The 20,547-nt window shown below is 41.5% G+C and overlaps 1 protein-coding gene across 1 annotated transcript; it reads right to left on the reverse strand.

The window, feature by feature from the left end:
* Positions 1–18,577: 18,577 nt before the first annotated feature.
* Positions 18,578–19,913, reverse strand: LOC309445126 (neuropeptide Y receptor type 6-like; the record flags this gene model as incomplete). The annotated part of the gene is made up of 1 exon (XM_082063602.1): positions 18,578–19,913. The coding sequence occupies exon 1, from the start codon at positions 19,700–19,702 to the stop codon at positions 18,578–18,580; it is 1,125 nt and encodes a 374-aa protein (XP_081919728.1). The 5' UTR covers positions 19,703–19,913.
* Between the last annotated feature and the right edge of the window lie 634 nt (positions 19,914–20,547).

Genomic DNA, 20,547 nt, shown 5'->3' on the forward strand with positions numbered 1-20,547 from the left:
AAGGGCATTGTGTCCACCTTCTGATTTCATGCAGCATTGAGGACTGTGTCGGTAAGGATTTTCTTCTGATATTCCCCATGCAAATAATTCTTGTCTAAAACCCTGTTTATTTCTGAGCTGCCACAGGAGACTCCCAGGCATCTGAAGGATTTTCTTGTATGTCAGATACTAATTTATCAAGTCACTTTGTTATGCTATTATTTGATTTGCCTGTGCTTGCCTGCCAACAGCCAGCGAACAGCAGATGGCACCAGCGCCCTGTGCCTCTTCAGGCAAACCACAACCGCCTGCAGCAGGACTTCTTGCAGCTTGGAACCAAGCACGGGGAATACTACTGAGCACTTAAGCTGTAAAATTAAGGCTATAGCAGAGGTGTGGGGTTTTTTTTGTTTTACATGAAGTAACTCTTGTATGTGGATACAAAGGGTCTGGATCCTGCAACATAGCTGTAAATAACTGAATTCACTGGTTCTGTGCAGAATTTTCATCCTTTTTACAGCATTTTTTCCCACTAAGGCTATTTTTCTTTCAGATCCTGCTGCATATCTGCTACAGTAAGGGCTTGAATGAGCTGATTATTTTAGCATCTTTCCTCTTGCTAAGTAGCTGCAGAGCTCTGAGATGGCTGTGGCAAGGAAGGGCAAGTGCTTCAGCATGATGGGGACACTTGCAGCTTGGTTTGGATAATTGTTTCCTTTGAATCACTTGCTGAAGAAAGGTTCTTGAAAAAACAGTGCTGCTGCTGTGTAAAACCCTGCTTCAACAGCTAATGAAAACTGAAATCCTCACAATGATGGTGTATGATATTTCTGTTTAAATTATTGCCAGTAGCTCTGCAATCTGGGGAGCCAAGACTCACTGCAAGCACAATTAGTCTAACACTTGCAAAGATGGCATGTCATAGTTTCCTAATATAGTACTGACAATTTGGTGTATTTTCTTTCCAGAATGTGGTGCATGAGCCTTAGCTAATGTGTCAGAGCAGGTTGCCATGGTCAGCAAGGCGAGGAAACCTGCTGTTCCTGCTTCTGGACTCCCTGGGCACTTGTGTGTGCATTGCACTCCAACACTTGCTGTCCCTGTTGAGAGTGTTGGTCTGCCCCATGCTAAGAAATCCTCAGTTCTTTGCCTCGGAAGCATTAGCACTGGCGTTTCTTCATTGCAGAGCCTGGACACGAAATTAAATATTCAGGTGGTACAGCAAGGGAAGGGAGTTCAAAAGGAAGACAGAAGGACAGAAGAAATCACATTCATTAATTGAGGTGATGTTGAATTGCTCTTCTTCACTTGTTTCTTGGTTACAGGAAAGCACAAGAGCTCTGAGTGTAGCTCTTGTTTGCTATTCAACAATCATATCTGTATGTACATATGCTTTACCTTTGGCAAGCGTGTGGAACTGTTAATAAAAGCTTTTAAGTTGTCAGGTCAAATCTGACCAAGCCAGCAGCGAGCAAAGGTGCTGGGGCACGTGGCCTGGGTTTGTCACTGCCTCTCCCTGAGCATCTTTGTCAAAGTGATGGACACCATCTGAATTTCGTAGAATCATAGACTTGTAGAATGGTTTGGGTTGGAAGGGACCTTCCAAACTCCCCCAGTGCCACCCCTGCCATGAGCAGGGACATCTTCACCAGCTCAGGTTGCTCAGAGCCCCGTCCAGCCTGGCCTGGGATGTCTCCAGGGATGGTTCATCCACCACCTCTCTGGGCAACCTGGACCAGGCTCTCACCACCCTCAGGGTAAAAAACTCTTCCTCATGTCTGGCCTGAATCTCCTCTCTTCTAGTTTAAAACCATCACCCCTTGTACTGTCATAAAGCACTCTTTAAAAAGTCTGTTCCCATCCTTCTTACGGGCTCCTTTAAGTATGGAAAGGCTGCAATAAGGTCTCCCCAGAGCCTTCTCTTCTCCAGGCTGAACAGCCCAACTCTCTCAGCCTGTCCTCCCAGCAGAGCTGTTCCAGCCTCAGGTCATCTTGGTGGCCTTCTCTGGCCCCTCTCCAGTAGGTCCATGTCTTTCCTGCACTGAGGGCTCTGGATCTGGACACAGGACTCCAGGTGGGCGTCTCACCAGACCAGAATAGTTTCTGCTTGGTGTCTTTCCATTCTGACCTTGTGTTTCTGCGGGCTGCTGCCTTGTGAGGAGGCACAACCTGCTCCTCCCATGGGCTGTGGGCACCGTCCTGACCTGAGAGGGGCAGCTCTGCCCTGGGCACATGGGGGAAGGAGAGTGTTTGCAGCCAATTGCTCTTCTGAAGCATCTGAATACTCAAATCCATTAGAGTTTCCTGGGAAATATCAACTCAGATTCACACTGGTGTACTTTGGAAATACTTTTAAAATTAAGTACCAAAAATCAATGCATTGTAAGACTCCCAGCATGTAATTCTGAACCCATTAGGAGATTTTGAAAAATAATCTTCCTGTTTTGAATATTATTTTGAATGTATTTTGAACTTGTATATCTGGCAGAAGGGGAACAATTACATCAACAGAAAGATTACATTGTGTTACTTTAATTGTAATGGATTGAATAATTCGCTGAAGGGAAGTATCTACAAAGCATATGTAAGTGCAGAAGCAAAAATGAAAGTGGGTCTCAGCTGTTCCACTCCCTGTGATAAATGTGTGTTTATGTAATGCATTCCTTCTCATATCTTGCCAACAGTAGGGGCCCACAGCGCATAAACTAATTCCACTGAGAACTGCAGTGAGATTACCTCTGAACCTGTATAAGCAGGAGGAATCAACATTTACTCTCAGGTCCCATATGTATTCATTTATACGTTTAGCATTTTAAAGCTGCATAAGGGAGAGGAGAAACACCCCTGACTGGATGCATTGCACCAATGTCTCATGTAATTCAGGGTCCAGAAAACTATCACATGGCTATTGCCAGTGCCATGGGCCAGAAAGCAGAGGTTTGGGCACACAGGATTTTGTGACAGCCTTAAATGAGGCAGTGGATTTCTCTTCAATGGAACAATTCTTAGGAAGCAACTTAGGCAGTCCTAAGGAAGTCCTAAGGTGGTTTTCTAGTTGCTCTGCACTGAGGCAGAATTCTCTTGGGAGTAAAATTTTGGTCTAAGAGCTGCCTGTGTATCCAGTTTGGAGAAGAAAAATCTGGCATTGAGACTGGAAGTAATTCACTGATCACTATGAGACCAGCTCATCCGGGAGGCCTGGGCAGATGATCTAAGAGCCCCAAATCTTGAACGGGGACAAACTTATATGGTCATAGTCTGTCCTAGTCCCACCGAACTGTTGTAGTCACTGTGCAGGACTGGATGAAAAGCAGCACAATGAAAAGACTGGGTTTGCAGATACAGCATGAAATGTCTTACCGAAGAAGAGTTTATATGTATCTGTGTGATGTGTAGACAGTGCTTTAATCCATGCTGCTTCTATCACCAACAATTAATTATAATTGTTCAGTGCAGGCTTGGTCACAATGTCCTGCACAACTGCACAAATTGTAAATGATAGCATTTCACTAGAGGAAAAATCACTGTGTTTGCAGGAATGCTGTGAAGCTCCATTGTGAATGAATGTCCCGTGGTGCTCTGTAATGAGAGCACTGTGAATGAAAGCAGGAGGGCTGTAGCAACTCCTGTAATGACTGTGCCTTAGTTCAGAGTCCTGCCTTCCCTGGGCATTAAAGCATCATCTTGGAAGCAGTAAGAGGTTGAAGGTATAGAATCTAAAACCTGCTGTAAACTCTGTCTCAGAGTTGAGCAAGACTAAGGTCACTTTGGTGAGAATGAAATAAGAGCATCTGTTCCCCTTCTCCCTCTGCCTCCAGCTGCTGGGAACCAAGACATTCACAGTCTAAGTGTATTTCCTCAATTGTCAAAAATTTGTTCTTCCAATATGAGTTAGGGACACTTTAGCTCCTCTGGGAGCCTGTGGAAGTCCTGCTGTGGTGTGGGAAGGGGTCCTGCTGGCCCACTGTCCAGCAGGTACTTTCCCATTCATCTTTGGAGTCCAAAATCACATCTAGCAGCAATAGCAATAGTAGTATAGCAATAGTTCCTGCTTTTAATTAGAGCTGCTTATGGAACCTATGGAGCTATTTGGACTATGGAATCAAAACTGCAAAATAGGTTTTTAAAACTCTGTGCTGTGGTAAAAAAGTCATTAGTATTTGAGGCTAGTATAAGCTGTTGACTGTCTCTCTCTGATCCTTTCCTGGTTTATCAGCATAACTGTTGGATAAAAATTCAAAGATTTTGAGTTGTGAAAATGTCTGTTTGCACCACTAATCACTTGAAAAATCAGTCTCCACAATTTCATTTGTTAGGAGCAGCTGATTAGCTGCTCTCTATGCTTTTTCCCTTTTAATAAAACCCCTGAGTCAAACAACAGGAGGACTATAATTAAGGAGCAGCTTTTTTCCTTTCCCTGTGACATTCTGGCAGACGTTAGCCAGTGGGTAGCCTGGCATGAACAGGGCAGAAATGCCTTTGTGCTGTTTGTGTGGCCTGTGCAGGGGGAGATGAGGCTTTGCTCCTCTCTGCGCTGTCATTGACGGACACAGGGTCTGAATTTGGTTGTGTTGGACTCGGCAGTGCTCGCCGTCCCTGGCTCAGCTGTCCTGGCGGGGATGCTCTTCCTTTGCTTGTCACCAAACTGTACCCTGAAGGTGACAACAGAAGCCACAGCAGACACAGACTCTGAATTTCCCTGGGCATCTTTCTCAGTGGCCCCAAGTTAGATGATGGTGAAGATGACCCAATGATCTTTTGACCTAGCAAAAGATAACTCAAAGGTTAATACTCTGTGCTCCTCTACCCTGGAGAGTAATGACTTGAGTGGGAAAGAATAATTCTGAAGGCTAGGGAGATACATTCACACCATAAAGATTCATGCTTTTCTTAAATTACTTCCCTTTTCAGAGGTATATAGTACAGATTGACTAGCAAAGCACAGGACAAGGGGGCCCAGTGAGCAAAAATTGAGAGCTTTGGTTTTGGTCGTTTGTGTGTGTTTGTTTGTTTTCTTTCTTTTTTTTTTTTTTTTTTTTCCTGACTGATACCTTCTGGTTTCTAAATGGCCTCATATCAGCCATCTGGCATTCAAAAGGTTTTTAGTATGAAAAATTAATTAGGTGCAATCCAAGCATAATATGGCCGTGATTTTCTCCGGCGTAAAGAATAGTTTGCAACCATACAACTCTAGCAGGAAATATGCCAATAAAATAACCACTCCTCTTAAAGTTCATGTTGATATGGTTCTTTTTATTTAAAAAAGTGACAAATTCTCCCAGCTAAAGGCATGTTTATGCAGGTCATTGCTATGTTATCTAACTTGCCCAACCCAGCCTGTACTTCAGGTGTGATCAATACAACCTTCTGCCTTGGCCAAACAGTTATGGCTAATAATAACAGATTGTGCATTAGTAGTTTTATGATGCAGACAAATAATTATTAAGGGCTGAAGCAATTCCATCAAGCCCTGTGACTTGTGACCAAGTTGGAACTTTAACCTTGCTCTCTGGAGATAAAAAGTCAGAATGTCAATACAATAAGAGAGTGAGATGGGGAAAGTATTTTGGTTATTTTTCCTCCTTTTTTTCAAAACTGAGCAAAGAAATTAATAAGTCCCAGCTCTGCATATTTACATGGAGGCCACCAGGAGCAAAATATGTGGAAATTGCAGATTTAGTAGCAGAATGGCAAGCACGACAATGGAACTCGACAGACAGGCAGTTGATGCACAAAGCTCAGCAGGTTAGGAGTCTCTTAGGGTTTTTTCTAAATGCAGCTGTGTAAATGAACTGATAATGCAGTGTCTGAACACTTCCACTGTATTTGATCGCAGATTGTCAGTGTAAGGTGGGATAAATTAGCAGATTGTCAGTGTAAGGTGGGGTAAATTAGCAAACTGAGAGGTCTGGGTTGCCTGAGAAGAATTGACACAAGGCTCATGCAGGAACCACTGCAGGTGGTCCCAGTAACATGCAGAAAGTCCTCCCAGTTTGCCCAAACAAGCATGTGCTGCTCCATGGGAATCAAAGCAAAGTAGTCCTGGACAGGGATTTAGAGCTGAGTTTGTCCGGACCTTTCGTGTTACTTAAAATGAAGCAGTTGTTCTGCAAATGTTCTTTTTCATTTGCATTTTTTGTGGGTTTTTTTGCTTGTTTGTTTGATTTGGTTTGTTTTTTGTTTTTGTAACAACCAACAACTTCCTATTTTTGAAGTATTTCAGGACAGTGTCCTGGGAAAAGTTGTCTGTTGCATTGGAAGTGCACCGATTTGCCTAAGAAGGTTCAAGACTTAGTTTTTCTAACAAGGGTGTTTGCTGCACTCGTATGTTCCAATAGTTTTGCGAGTAATGTATATTTGTTGAGTTTTTTGTTTGTTTGTTTGTTTCATTAAATTTTTTGTCTCCAGAGGATCTGAAGATGTTAATCTAGACATGGAAGCAGACCGTGTAATGAAGCATGACAAACCACTTTAGTCTGGCCGTGCGCTCTATAATACCAGATCAATCAGCCATCTGGCTTGGGAAACTGGCATCATCTCAATAACCAAAGTGTCTGTAGCCCTGGGGGAACTGCAGTTAGGTGCTGAGTGCTCTGAACATTCCCCTCTGATGCAGAACATCCCTGAAGAGTGTCCCACCCCATTCACAGGTCCTTCACAACAGCTTGCTGACAAGTCCTGACACAAGCCTGACATAAATCAATAATGTATTTTCAGATGTTAGTGAGATGGAATTTCAGTGAGCCTTCATGTTAACGTCATTTGGCACTTATGTGGAGTAAACAGCAGACAAGGAAGAGCAGTGCTGAATGTGGCTGCAGGAGAACAATATGAACGCAGGTGCTGCATCTGTTTATCTGTCTGAGTTTGTTACATCCCGTGTGAGGATGTGGTCACGGCTGGTGCACCAGCCGGGGTACCGCTGTTCCTGGAGCCACATCCTCCTGTACATTTGACAAATCCTTGTTTGTGGAGTGTCTCAGGTGTGCTGTGGAAATCATAATACTGCCAAAATCTCTGGGAAGGAAAAGGATGAGTCTGGTATTTGGTAGCCCAGTGCTCAGGGATTATGCTGGTAAAAAGCCCGTGGCTTGCTTAATGGTGCCCAAGGAGTTGGAAAGCAGTTGCATCATGAAGGTGTTCTTGCTAAATACTGTGGGAAACATCATCTTTGCTCTTCCCCAGTAAGTAAAGGAGTAGTAGAGAGGAGGGAAATGGAAACTGAAAATCCAGGTAGGGCAAACTGAGCACCAGAGGGGTCTCTGTCCTGGAGCTGCTAGAAATGGGTGATAAGATTTGAGACAGGAGTAATCTATCTCCGCTGTGTATTTTGGAAACTCAGCCTGGGTAAAACCTTTTTCTCTCTGTAAATAATGGCACGTTTCCTACCTTTGATCCTGCACATCAAGTGGTTTGTTCACTCAGTGTGCTGAAGTGAGTGCTACACAAGCCAGATCTCTGTCTGCCTCAGCTGTGGGGATTTAAGGTGGTCAGTCGCTGTGCAAAGGAGATATCCTCTGTATCTCCCTCAGCCCGCAGGGAGTACTGAAGCCTTTCAAGGCTTTTTAACTAGAACTGTAAAAGGTTCATTTTTGCAGGAGGATGGCTGCTGAAATATGAACACTAGTTAGTAGGTTAATCTAAATGCTGAAGAGTAGAATAAAAACTATGGTTTTTATACAGCCCTAATCATCTGCTTTGGAAAGAGTGTTTGGTCTACCAAAAAATCCTTAGAGGTCTACTAACTAGAAATCCAGCAATTTATGTAGAAATTAATGTTTTTTGGTAAACTGTCGTTTTATTTTTAGCGTTACCTAAAGCTGACACTGGAATGTGGGCAACTTTGGGTGTGAGAGTCATCAGTACCTGGTTTTCCACCAGAATTTGGCCAGAAGCTGTGCCCAGAGGGCTGAGTGTGGGGTGATGGGTGCAAGGCAGGGAGATCTGTTTGTGCTGCAGAAGTGGCACCTTGTGCTGATGGTGGATGTTGGGTAAATGGTGGAATGAGGCTTTTGAGAAGTGAAAGACTCATGTAGTTGCCTGGAGTGTAGGTTTGCTTTTTCTCCAGCCGGATAAGCCATGTCAGAGTCACAACCCATTCAAATCCAGGCATGAGGGTTTGCAAGAAGCACAGGAGAGCAAGCAATGAGTGTGAAAATATGTCTAAGGAATTGGGTAAGGAAGAGCAAAGTATGTGAACCTGTATGATGAAGGGAAGGGACTAACTGGGAATATCTGAAGGCTGCCTGGCACAATCCTGCTTCGGCTAACAGAAAAAAGGTCTGTGGTGTGGTCAGCAGATGTCTTGACAGGATCAAAGCCTTATTTTTAAATCTGTCCATTCCAGTTCCAGTGTTGGAAGCTAGAAATAGCACAGGCGTAGCAGGAGCACCATATGGTGAGCACGGTCTTCTCCAAGACGGGGCTGGAAATGGGGACGGGCTGTGTGCTCTGCCCAAGTGTTCTCATTTCAATGCTGAGCATTCAGTTTGCCACTGCACCAAGGCTTCAGCTTTTGGAGTAAACACGGCACTAATCTGATTGTGCTAAAGGTGGCGTATGAGTAATACCTGCCTTGGGAGCAGTCCAGTGGTAAAACAAATAAAGTCAGTATAAAAGGTCGACACATATTCCTGAGGATTGAATTTGACAAGCGAATTTGACATATTTAATATGAAATGTAAATGGCAGTACTTTGAAGGGTCTGCGTTCTGATCATCCAAGGCAGTTCTGCTGGTCTCTCTTTCTATATCTGTACCATGTACTGAAACATTAGTTTCCAAATCCATCATCATTCCACAGATGAAGTGGGCAGGAAACTCATTTTTATTGATTTCAGCCTTGGCTGGGTCTGTAGGGTGAAAAAAAATATATATTACTTTTTGCCTTGCGCTTCTGCCCAGACACACGAGTCTCCTGCGGGCTCCATCCGCGGCTCCACAGCACGTCTGCTCCTCGCTGGCCCCGACAGCCGCCCTCCTGCTGCTGGCCGGAGCAGCCTCCGCTGCGGAATTTAGATTGGTTTGTTCTCAGAAAATTCAGCTCCCAGTTTTCCAGCAACAGGAACTGGGATAAAGGAGAAAAAAAAACCCTCCAGGATGGGGAGATACTGAACCGGAGCTGGGACCATCAAGATCAGTGGTGGCAAAGTGGCGTGGCATGGCACAAACCAGGTGCTGCTGGCCATGCACCCGCCTGTGGCTCCTCCATGGCCACCTCTCCCAGAAGCAGTTTTCTGTTGAAGAATTAATTAAGTCAATTTATAATTATGCTTCAGAAAAAGCACTATACCTGACTGAGCCCAGGGGGGAACCCTACATGATCTCAAGAGGTCCCTTCCCATCCTCAATGATTCAGTCATTCTGTATGTTTTTTAAGCCTTCTTAATTATTAAAGTATTAGTTGGTTTTCTGAGATTTTTCAAGAATACAAGCAGCAGCTGCTACTTTTTAGCAGCAGATGTACAGTAACTTTTGATTATATTAATTTGACTTCATAATTTTTCTTCATTCATAATTTGATCTTGTTCATAACTTGCTTTTGCTGTTCTCAAATGTTTTTCTGTACAGCTGTTGCAGATCCCCTCCATACAAAAATGTACTGAAAGTCTTTTCTTTAAACACTAACCCCGTGCTGCCTTTTAACACAACTTGAGCACTCCTAGAATCTTAGTACACTGTATATTTTCCTTTTGGAAAGAGGCAAGGACTGAAAGCTGCTTAAGCAAAAGCTAATCAACTCTGTAAATTGATTAGTCAGCAAAGCAAATGATAGTAACAACAAGAACAAGGTTTCTTTTCACTTGAAATACTTGATTTGTCTTGTTTTTCAAGGAATAAGGAGGCGAGGTTTAACAGGATGCTCAGGCTCATGTGATTTTGGGGGGTTTTCTGGCACAATGCCCTCAGTATCTCCATGCCTGGTCTGTTTGCAGGATGGGAATGGGAAGAAAGAACCTTTTTGTCAGTGTTCATCAAAGGCTTCCAGCATGCCTTTTTTACATTTAGTGTCAGAGCTTGTGTTTCCTGGAACATAAAGTGATAATTATCTCCCTGTGTTTGATGACCTTTTAGTCAACTCAGATTTTGCTTTTGGATTCAATACTAATTCTGTGGCCAATTTTTAAAACAGTCTCAACTTAATCTTTAATTAGAAGCCAGCAATCTTGTGTCCCAAGCAGTCACAGGACTTCAGTTACTTCAGCTGATGATTAAAAGCAGTATGTCCATGGTTTTGTGTGCACGCCTAGGCACAGGCAAAAGTTTTAGCTGGTTTTAATTAATAAAGAGCACTTCAAAATATAGTTATACCCTTATATGCCTTAGTTTTGGGGTTTTCTGTGAGTGTGGGGTCTGACACTGGTTGGCAGGAGGTTCTGCAGCACCCAAAGGCCACGAATGCCCCTGAAGAATGTGCTGGTGGGATCACATTTACGGTCACCAGCCCAGATGGTGGCATTCAAAACCACTGGAGTGTGACATTCTCCACAGTCTCTCCCTGTTCCAGCCCTGTGTCCTGACCCTGTGCTTCCCTCTGACAAAGGGCTGGAGACAGACGGCGCCTGCGGGAATCGCCCTATTGAGAGCCAACTGCAGGAGAAAGCACAGGCCGCGTTTTAGAGAGATACTTGGTGTTGTTTGAATGAGACAAGTCCCAAGGAGCAGATCTTTCAGTCTGATTTCCCTCCAGGAGAGCATGGTGCATTTGGTGCATGTGAGAACTTGACCTGCACACTTGGTCTGGAGGGTCTATGAATAAAAACCTGGGAGCAATAAGACACTGAAATGCAAAAATGTAAATGTGTCCTGGATAGGACATTGTGCCATGCTGACAGGCTTGCTAGGTTGACTGCTAAAGCTATTCATTACAAATAGTGTAATAGTAGGCCTGGATACCTTAAAAGAGACTATTTGCTGACTAATTATTCTCCCAAAAGTTTATCTTGTAGGTGCAGTGAGGTCCCTCTGACCTTTCCTTAGGAGTTCCTCAGAAGAGAATGAACTTACAGCCACCCAGTATGGACATGAAGTGCCCGTCCTGCTGCAAAGCCACAGGTCAGCTGCATTCTCGGAGCAACCCACAGTCTTGGGCTCTTCCGTGCTCTTTGCTCTAAGACACAAGTCTTACATGAGGAGGCTCGGGGTCCCTTGCTAACATCTTGGGCACCTGATGGCTTTGCGTCCCTCCAAGGAGAGCCCGTATTTCCCACCTCTCCAGGCATAACTGCAGCGTGTGTATGTATTTCCTCCCTGTGTGAGTTAGATATGAAATGGTTCCTGTGCTTTTTTATTTTTATAAACATGTCCTATGAAGATATGATGCTCAAATAGATCTTTTTTTTTTTTTTTTCTGAAAGCCAAGAGTGTTGCCACAGTGTATTGAGTTTAAATACATATGGATGTTTTCATGCTGTTACAATCTATTCTGACCCTTGTAAACACTATCTCCATTTTCTTGCAGAATCTTCCTGAGTCCCTTCCAGCTCCTGAGTGGCTCTGTTCTTCTCCGTTAATCTCAGCTTCTTCCCTGATGCTTCAGAATCAAGTCCCTTCCCAAAACATCAAGGCTGTTTGCCATTCATTTCTATGGTGGAATCCATCCAGGAAGCAACGGGAATGGGTAAGGACTGTGAGGCAATAGTTGCTCTTAAGTTCCAGCAGAGATACTTAAAAGGGGATGGGATGGGATGGGATGGGATGGGATGGGATGGGATGGGATGGGATGGGATGGGATGGGATGGGATGGGAGGTAGATAATTGTGTTGAGGAAAATTCCAGAAGATTGAGACAGTTGGCTCGGAGAGACCAAAGGGACTATGAGGACTGTTCTGGGATCTCCTTTCTTGTTTCAATCCATGCAAAATGTCCTGAATTTTATTCTTGCCTAGGTTTACTTCTCATGTGTAAGAGAACAGTGGTTGTATTTATTCGAAAAACAAACAAAACCCAACTACCAACCCCCAAAAAAACTCCCCATAAACCTACTGTGCATTGAATGGCTTCCATTGGCCAACTGCTTGAGGAAATAATGGAATATGTCCAGATTACAGTCATGGGGTGGTTTTCTGTAGTGGTAATGGTGGCAAATCCTGAGATGGTTTCCAGGTAGAAATCAAAGCATGGGATCATCGGACACAACTATACCATCCAAATTATTTTAGTCCCCAAAGCAGTCATTTTGTTGCTTGCTATAATAATAGACAAATCTGTTGGCCTGTATTGAGGATGAGAGAGATTTGATTGTGGTGGGGGCATGTAAGCACGGCCTGTGTGTTGGTGGAGGTGGAGGCTGTGGAGAGGTCACTGCAGAAGCTTGTGCCTGGGAAATCTGTGTGTCTCCAAGCCACCTCCAACACTGCAGTTCTGGCTTCGTGAAAGTAAGTGCTGCAGAACTCTCCAATCTAAAAATTGAGCTGGTGAGGGGGTATAAGTGATTCTCTTTAGAGGGACCCCAAACTTTGAGAGCTGCTTCTGGCTATAGTAGCCATTCTTGGTTGGAAGGACTAATTCATGTAGCTTTTACAGCTCTATCATCTATATGAATTAACATGTTTTCCTCACTAGGTATGAGGGTGAAATGAGTTCTGCACAGAGAATAGCTCCACACAGGTGCCAGTTCCATCACATTATGTAAATAGCCTGTGAAAACAGAGAAGTCTATGAAATGAAATGAAATAAAAGTCATCAGTCAGTGCATTTGCATGGAAACCAAGCTATATGCCAAAGGAACCTCGTTTAAAAATGAGTGATAGCAGACAAGATAATTCTAAGGTTGTCATTGTGGAACATTTTAAAGTGTCTTATTAGCATAGAATCGAAAGGACAGCATTGGTTTATATTTAGGGAATCTGTGAAGTTCCACTATGTATGCCTGCAGTCCGTCTGACCCTTTATTGTAAGCTTACTCAAAGCTTTGCTATAGATCTGCTCTCCTTGCAGAGTACTGTTCAAAACAATAAGGAGGAAAAATATTTGTATGATGAAACAAACTTCATACATATCTAATAGCTTGGTTCATCACCCATCTACTGTGTTTGGCCCAGGGGAAATGGGGAGTTGCGTGAAAATTTTAAAAAAGGCAAGTCTAGGAAGGATGATTTTTCTCCTGAAAGATAAATCCTATTCTATTTCCATTAGATAACATCCAGAGCTGCAAGTGCGAAGATGCCTGTATTGTGCTGGCCACTGTGTGCATCCTATAAAACAACCCCTGCCCCACACACTCTGTGCACGAGAAACAGGAGAACAAAGTTGGGAAAGGAGGTGCAGGCTTAGAGGACTTTCCATAGTTAGACCATGAAAATTTGTGAGTCCCAATGTAACATTTTGATTGAAACACCTCTCTATTGATGGTGATATTTTGTCAGCCTCTTTTTATTTTGTTTAAACTTTGTTTTCAACCTGGAAAAAGTATCATAAATGTTTTTAAATGCCATTCATGGCTACACACATGCAAAGGTTTTGATGCATTTAGAACAGAGTAATGGGGAGATAGTGTGGCAACTTGCATGCGCGTTCTCTTTTGGTTGTTTTTTTAAATTCAAAGCATCCCAAAAGCAGAGGCAAAACCTGTGTGTCATCCCTCTGCAGCTCTGATACCCTTCCTGGGCAATGGACAGCACGTGCTGTTGCTGGTCTGAAGCTGTTCGTCTTCTGACCAGGTACTGCAGAACTGAGCAGGTGCTGCTGCACGGGTGACCTTTCCATGGGGGTGACGGTTTGTGTTTCTGTCTTCTAGTCAGCCGCTGTTCTTCCAAAGATGGATAGGAGTGTAATAATCTGTGAGACATTTATTCTTTCAAATTTGGTTAAGATTGGCCAATAGCTCAAATGTTATTGGAGTCAAAAGCACAGAAGAATAATGGTATGAACTTGGTTTCTATAGGAAAGCAGGCTAAAATCAAGATGTTCTTCAAGAGACGTGGAGCGGAGCTTGCTGAATAAGAATGATGACATAAAATAACATATAGATATGTGGCTATAGAAGGCAATTAAAATAAGTATGTAGTTACCTGCCTCGTCAAAATTTCTATTTCTTTCTAGAATCTGGGTAAGATTCAGACACTTCTTAGATGCCAAATTTATCTCCCTGAAAGTCAGCTCTGGTGTTTTTCAGAATTTTACCTATTGCATTACAGTTTAGTGCAATGTTCATTACAGTTTTGTCAAGGTGAAATACTCCTGCCTTGCAATCGATGTAGCTCTGATGTAATTTTACAAAATATAATGCAAGAAATAGAACCTGGGTATTATGTACCACTTGTAGTGGATCAGGGCTGGATAAAAAAAGTGTCTCATTTTCAAGGCTGGAATCCATTCCAGTATGTGTCATTGTTAAATTCCAAGATTTTTTTATCATATGTGATAAAATATTGATAATGCAGGCAAATGTGGTATGAACATTTCAGCTTAAACAAGAAAAATCAGAAGTATTTTTCTCCTACTTCAGATATAGAAGAATTAAAGCACAGTAGTAGATGCTACTTTGGAAATTAATATAGAATCATGTTGGAAAGACCCTTAAGATCATGGAGTCCAGCCATAAACCAATATGTACCAAGTGGGCTGCAATGCAGTACTAGGAGCTTTTTCAGTATTTATGCTGCAGATAAAAATTTTCTGAGCTGCTGAAGGGAAACTTCCACTCTGAGAAATTGCACAGATTATTCAATGTATCTGCAAAATGTCTAAGAAAACAGTATTCCAAACACATTGATTATGTTTAGGTACAGACCACAGAGTATCATACCAAAAGGTTGCTCTGCCCTTGAAACCTCCCTGTCTTATGACTCTCTCCTTCTCCACCAAAAACTATGCCAGCACCAAGTAGGTTCTCTACCTGTTTTTAAGTTATTTTCTCTTCTGGAAACAGCAAATATCTGATTTTTCACTCATCTCTGTCTAGCTAATAAGTGAACATGTGAAATGCTAAACCACTTTCCAGAACTGTTTGCACGAGAACTGTCCTATCGAGTTTATAGGCAGTAAAATTTACCCACTGAGCAATGTAGCAGTTTTATACAGGGTAATATTTATTTGTCATTACACAGAAGGAATTAAAGTATTTAAGTGACACACGGGAATGGCACTGCTTTTGTCCACATACATAATTACAGTCAATAATCAATTGAGCTCTCTGAGTGGAATCATTTTCACAATGAATGCCATTGTCCAAGTACCTAACTCTAGTTAGACATTCTTACAGTTAAATCAATCAACCATAAAATACAAACACATGTAATCATATATTCATTTACAAGGATGTTTATAAATATATTGGTCTGGTCTACATGACCGAACCACTGGAACAAAGGGCTGATGTAGGTTTTTAAAAAAGACATCACTACTAAGACTGTTTTGTACATTTGGGCAGCATTTTGGTGTTCAGGTTCCTCCCCTAGCTTTCCATAATTTATTCCACGTTTCTGCTCCCCCAAGAAAGCTCACAGTCCTCCATCAGCCTGCAGGAAGTAAGAACAGTCTGGCAAGCAAGGCTGTTATGATTTTGTCTACTTGCTATACCAATAAAATAAGGGAAAATAATGTTTTCACCATTACCTAACACAGGACAACATTTGTCAGTTTAACATTATGAATTGAGCAAACTTTAAACACTGCATGTCGCAGCTACATACGTCACCATCACACACCACACTGGAGTCCATAACGCTTTTGTATTGCCTGTTCCTATTCCTATCAAAGTCCGTTCACTCCTCTTGACTTGTCTGGAAATTAGATATCAGACTGTGTATAAAACCAGTGGATGTAATGAGAGAACATGCAGTGTGAAGGGTGATGTCTTCAAGACAGTGATGATATTCAGTTCAGTTAGCAGTGATTTCTAAAAGTGCAGCATTCTGAATCCTCAGGACAGAAATGGAATGTCAGCACTTGAGTCAAATGAAAGTGTAGGGAAGAAATGACAAGAAGAAATCAAGGTACAAGTATTATTATTATTATTCACATTAGATTCTGAAGCAGTCTCACCGCTCAGAGAGCTTCCACCTGGTAACAAAGAACCCTCTTATACCAAGATTCAGACTGGAAAAATTGATTGCTCAACTCTGATCAGGATGTCAGGAGTAGACAATTGGTGCAATTGATATGACAAAAAGCAACAGCGACTTTTTATTTTTCCTTTTAGCTGTTTAGTACCACAGAAGTGCACTGCCCAAGCACTTGTAGAGAGGGACAGTAAAACGAGACCAGCCATCAGCATCCCTGGCCTTCTCATAAGGTCAGAAGAGTTTCTGCTGGCCCACTGACCACATCATTTGGATTAGCATTCATTTTGTGGCTGTATTTAAACCACTTGGGGCCTGATACTAAAACCACCTCTGCTATAAAACTAAGCACACTTGGGCATGCCCATGGGATGGGAATACTGGTATGGGAGCTACTTAGGCCAAATTCACACATGGAAATCTCAGCTGGGCCTGATTCAAACACTAAATACTGCCTGAGATATTTACCATGATGAGAACTGAGAGTAACCTGAACTATTGCGTCTAATATTAGTAAGTTAGAGTATATTGTGAATGTAATGTGCTACTCTGACCATGCACCATACATCAGCAGTATCATTGACTATAAGTTACCGCTTTCTATCTGTTGTTCTGGTCAAGCAGATGGTGTGTATCAGCAATAAAGGGAGCCCAGTAACTGAGGGTGGGAGTTATGGCAATAATTAATACTCAGCTGTCTGATCATTAACCTTTACTAGGTATTTAGCAGTCTCCTGTTTTTCCTTCTGTGATGCATGAGGCAGGTGTTTAAGTTGTGGTTATTTATGCACTCTACATGCATTATGTTTGATCTAATTAGGAAAATAAATATACTAATTCATGCCAAAACTAATCCGTACTTGATTACCGTGTCACTAATTCTGCCATCCTTGCTCTTGTGAGTAGCGCTGCCCTCATGACTTCGATGGGATCAGACCCTAATAGATTTCCATGAGTCTTTTTGCTCGGTGTGAATCAGGAAGCACTTAACAGCCCAGCGTATCTGCAAGAGCTTGTGAGGCTCCTCTCACAGAGCTCCTCTGATGAGGAGAGTAGTGCAGACAGTTTGCACTAATGCTGTAGCAAACGAGAACTGTGACCTGACAGAATCCTTTAAGAACAGTATGATTGCAGAAAATGATGGTCTTTATCCAAGAGAATTTTATGGCCTTAAGGTAAGTTTCATTATAGCTGAATCATCAAGGAGCTGATTGTAATCAGAATATTAATTCTTTGTGCTTAAGTGAGACATCGGTAAATTGCTAAAGCTAGAGGCTAAATCACAAGGAATTTTATATACAAGTGTCAGAACAAGGCTAGTTTTTGGAACTCAAAAATAAAAGTGAGGGAGCTTTAGCAATACAGGTAGTTAATTATATTAAACTTGAACAAAAGAAGTCAAGTTTACTTCTTAGGTGGTGGGTTGTTGAACTAAACTGTTCTAAGTATTGTATTTAAACAGCCCAATTTTAACTGATTATTTATGTTGGTATTGTAGTATTGATGAAGAATCTGGATGGTGCTTTTCAATGTGTTTTAGTCTGAGGAAAGTTCTGTTCAGTATTATACCTTTGGACTTCTATCCACTGTGTTACAAAAGCTGTTTTCAAACATAGTCCAACAGAAATTATCACATCTGCCTTAAGTGTGGTTTCTTGCTAGTGCAAAAATGTGGAGAAACATATTTTTGAAATTAACACACAAAAGTAATTTTCTACTAGAAGAGAAACCTATAATCTGGATAAGTATCTAAACCAAAATGTATTTTAAATTCACAGTGTGTTTGATAATGGAGGTTCTAAAAGGTCTGTTTTCAGTACGAGTAACGGTGGTAACAGAGAAAGCAATGATCTATACAGGTGGTTTGGAGTAGAATACAATGCTTTTAGGAGAAATGCTAAATACATGTTCCATCTTGAACAGCATCAGAGTGGAATTTGCAGTATATCAAATGGGGCCTGTATTAGTGCTCATTAAGAAAAAAAATCCAACTCTAGCCTTTTCCCTTGTTAAAATACAATTTCTAGGCTGAACTGATACTAAGCCAAAGCAAACTGCATGCTGGGGCTGAACCGAAGATGGTGGAGGCTTAGGATACCTTCGGGAGCTTTTCTTACAGTGTGAACTACCTGTCGTGTAGATTAACCAGAGGTGGGAACAGGGTAGGATTTGAAAATTAAAAGGCCAGAAAACAGTCTGTGAAAAGGCTGATGAAGTTAGGAATACCATAGTATTCATGGTTTACTTGCATGAAGCCAGGTGCTTAGGAAGGACAACCACATCAGTGGCTAAAATGGAAATATTTTTATTGGTGCTAAGGTAGTATGCCAGTGATTTGGAAATTGTGGATTAAAAAAGAAGCTAATACTCTTTGTAATTCATTATTATTGACCTTTAGGACTCTTGGAAGTGGTTTATTAGCATGAATACCGTAATAAAGAACCTGTTAAGGTATATCTACGGTAGCATAATCCTGGTTTTGCTGAACTGAATGGCACAGGTTTCCTCTAAACTCGGTGGTAACGTGATCAAGACCTACAGAAAGAGGTAATCTGCAATAAAATACAAAATTATGGAAACTGCTATGGGATTATTTTAGATGTCTATAGGGGGATTATTTAATTTCAGAGATCCCTTAGATGCATCAGTTTGCAGATTTGAAAGGGCAATATTTTCATATTCCTCTTGTGATGCTGAGCATCTGCATTGGTGAACTAATACTATCAAATCCTTCTGAAAATTCTTGTTGAGAAATCCATAAAAGATGGGATTGATACACGTGGAGATCATGGCCACAAGGTGGCATATTGTAAATGTTAAATTATGATTACAGCTCATTAGTGCCTCATAGTTCCAGTCAAAAACCACATTGAATATGTTGAGGGGCAACCAGCAAGCTGCAAAAGTCGCAACAATTGATATCAACATCATATTAATCCTTTTGTTTTCACTCAGTCTGTTCTCACTCTCTCTCATCCTGTCTATTTTACCATGTCTCCTTCGAAGACATACAAATATCCTGAGATAGCAGATAAAAATAAACGCCAGTGGGAAGCAGTACTGGAAAAACAGCAGACTAGTGGTAAAAACCAGTCGTTCTGTAACTGACGGCCAAGCTTCAATGCAAGCAACCTTGTTCTTGTAGAAATCGCTATGGAAAGCTAGATGTTTGAAGGGTTCATCAGTTAACTGGTGAAATATTAAAAAAGGAAAGGATATTATGAGGGAAAACCCCCAGATGAAAAGAATTCCCCAGTAAGCATGAGAAATATTAGGCTTCCAGCCACGTGGGTTCACAATTAACTGATACCTCTCGATAGCAATCAGTACGAGTGAGAAAATGGAGACTGTGACAGATATACTTTGTACGAAAGAACTCATTTTACACATAGCTTCCCCAAATATCCAGTAGTCCATTAAGGTATATGCAACTGTGACAGGAATACACATGATACAGATCAAGATATCTGATAAAGAGAGGTTGGCAATCAAAATGTTGGTAACATTTTGAGCTTCTTTCTGTCTCTTTATTATAATAATCAGACAAAGGTTTCCGAAAAGCCCTACTATTGTAACTAATGTGTAGGCTGTAATAAGCAAGAATTCTGCAAGGAAGGAAGGCTGGCAGGTATCAAAGTTCAAAAACTGAGAATAGCTACTGTTAGAGAGAGTTTGGTTAGGCAGAATCTCACTGGGATGCTGAATGGCTTTATCCATCATGAAGCATCTCGCAGCCTATGGGACAAAAACTGGTATTATTTAGAAGGTACTTTGTACGGAGCTTTCCAAGGCAATGAGTACTATAGGTCTATGTTTGTCGTTGGTTCCTTGAAGTTTTGAGCAAGTCTAATATAATTAATTATAGCGCTGAGAAATCCTGAAAGGAAAAGCCAGTGGTTATTAGTGGGTTTGTATATACATGAATTGAGGTTGGTGCTACTTTTCTGAGGTTCTGCACTGACAGTGTTAGAGAACTGTAACTGACCATGATGTATAAGAGATAGCAGCGATATCTTTGATTAAAATTGTATGAACATTTTCATACAAATTCTCCTTTACCAACTGCAGATAAATGTTGCTTTTCAAAATAAAATATTTTAAGATCTGTTTCAGCCAAAGATTTAGCAAAGTTAAGGAATTCCAACAAGAATAATATTTTTGTTTGTTTGTTTTGTGGATGTTTTTTGTTTGTTTTTTGTTATCAGAACAATGAATAATTGGGCCCTGCCATCACATTGCTAGCTTAGACATCACACTTATGTTTTTCCCTAGAACTACAAAACAATGTGAGCTAATACACCAAATCCCTCTGGCTTAATCAAAATGAGGTGTGCTTCAGGTTCCGTGATATTCAACCCCTCCATGAATGACATCTTTAAGGAAGTTTCCTGTTCTGCTTATGTGTCACAGGTAGCACATCCTTTTTCCTCAATCTAATCTGAGAAAAATGTAAACCAAACAAAGATCACATCTTAGTATACACACAATTATTCCAATATCTGTACTTGTCACAGATTATATCATCTCCCTACACACTATTCACTGTTGTATGAGTTTGACAAATG

The sequence above is a fragment of the Streptopelia decaocto genome (genome assembly GCF_964273445.1).
Source record: "Streptopelia decaocto genome assembly, chromosome: 12".
NCBI lineage: Eukaryota > Metazoa > Chordata > Aves > Columbiformes > Columbidae > Streptopelia > Streptopelia decaocto.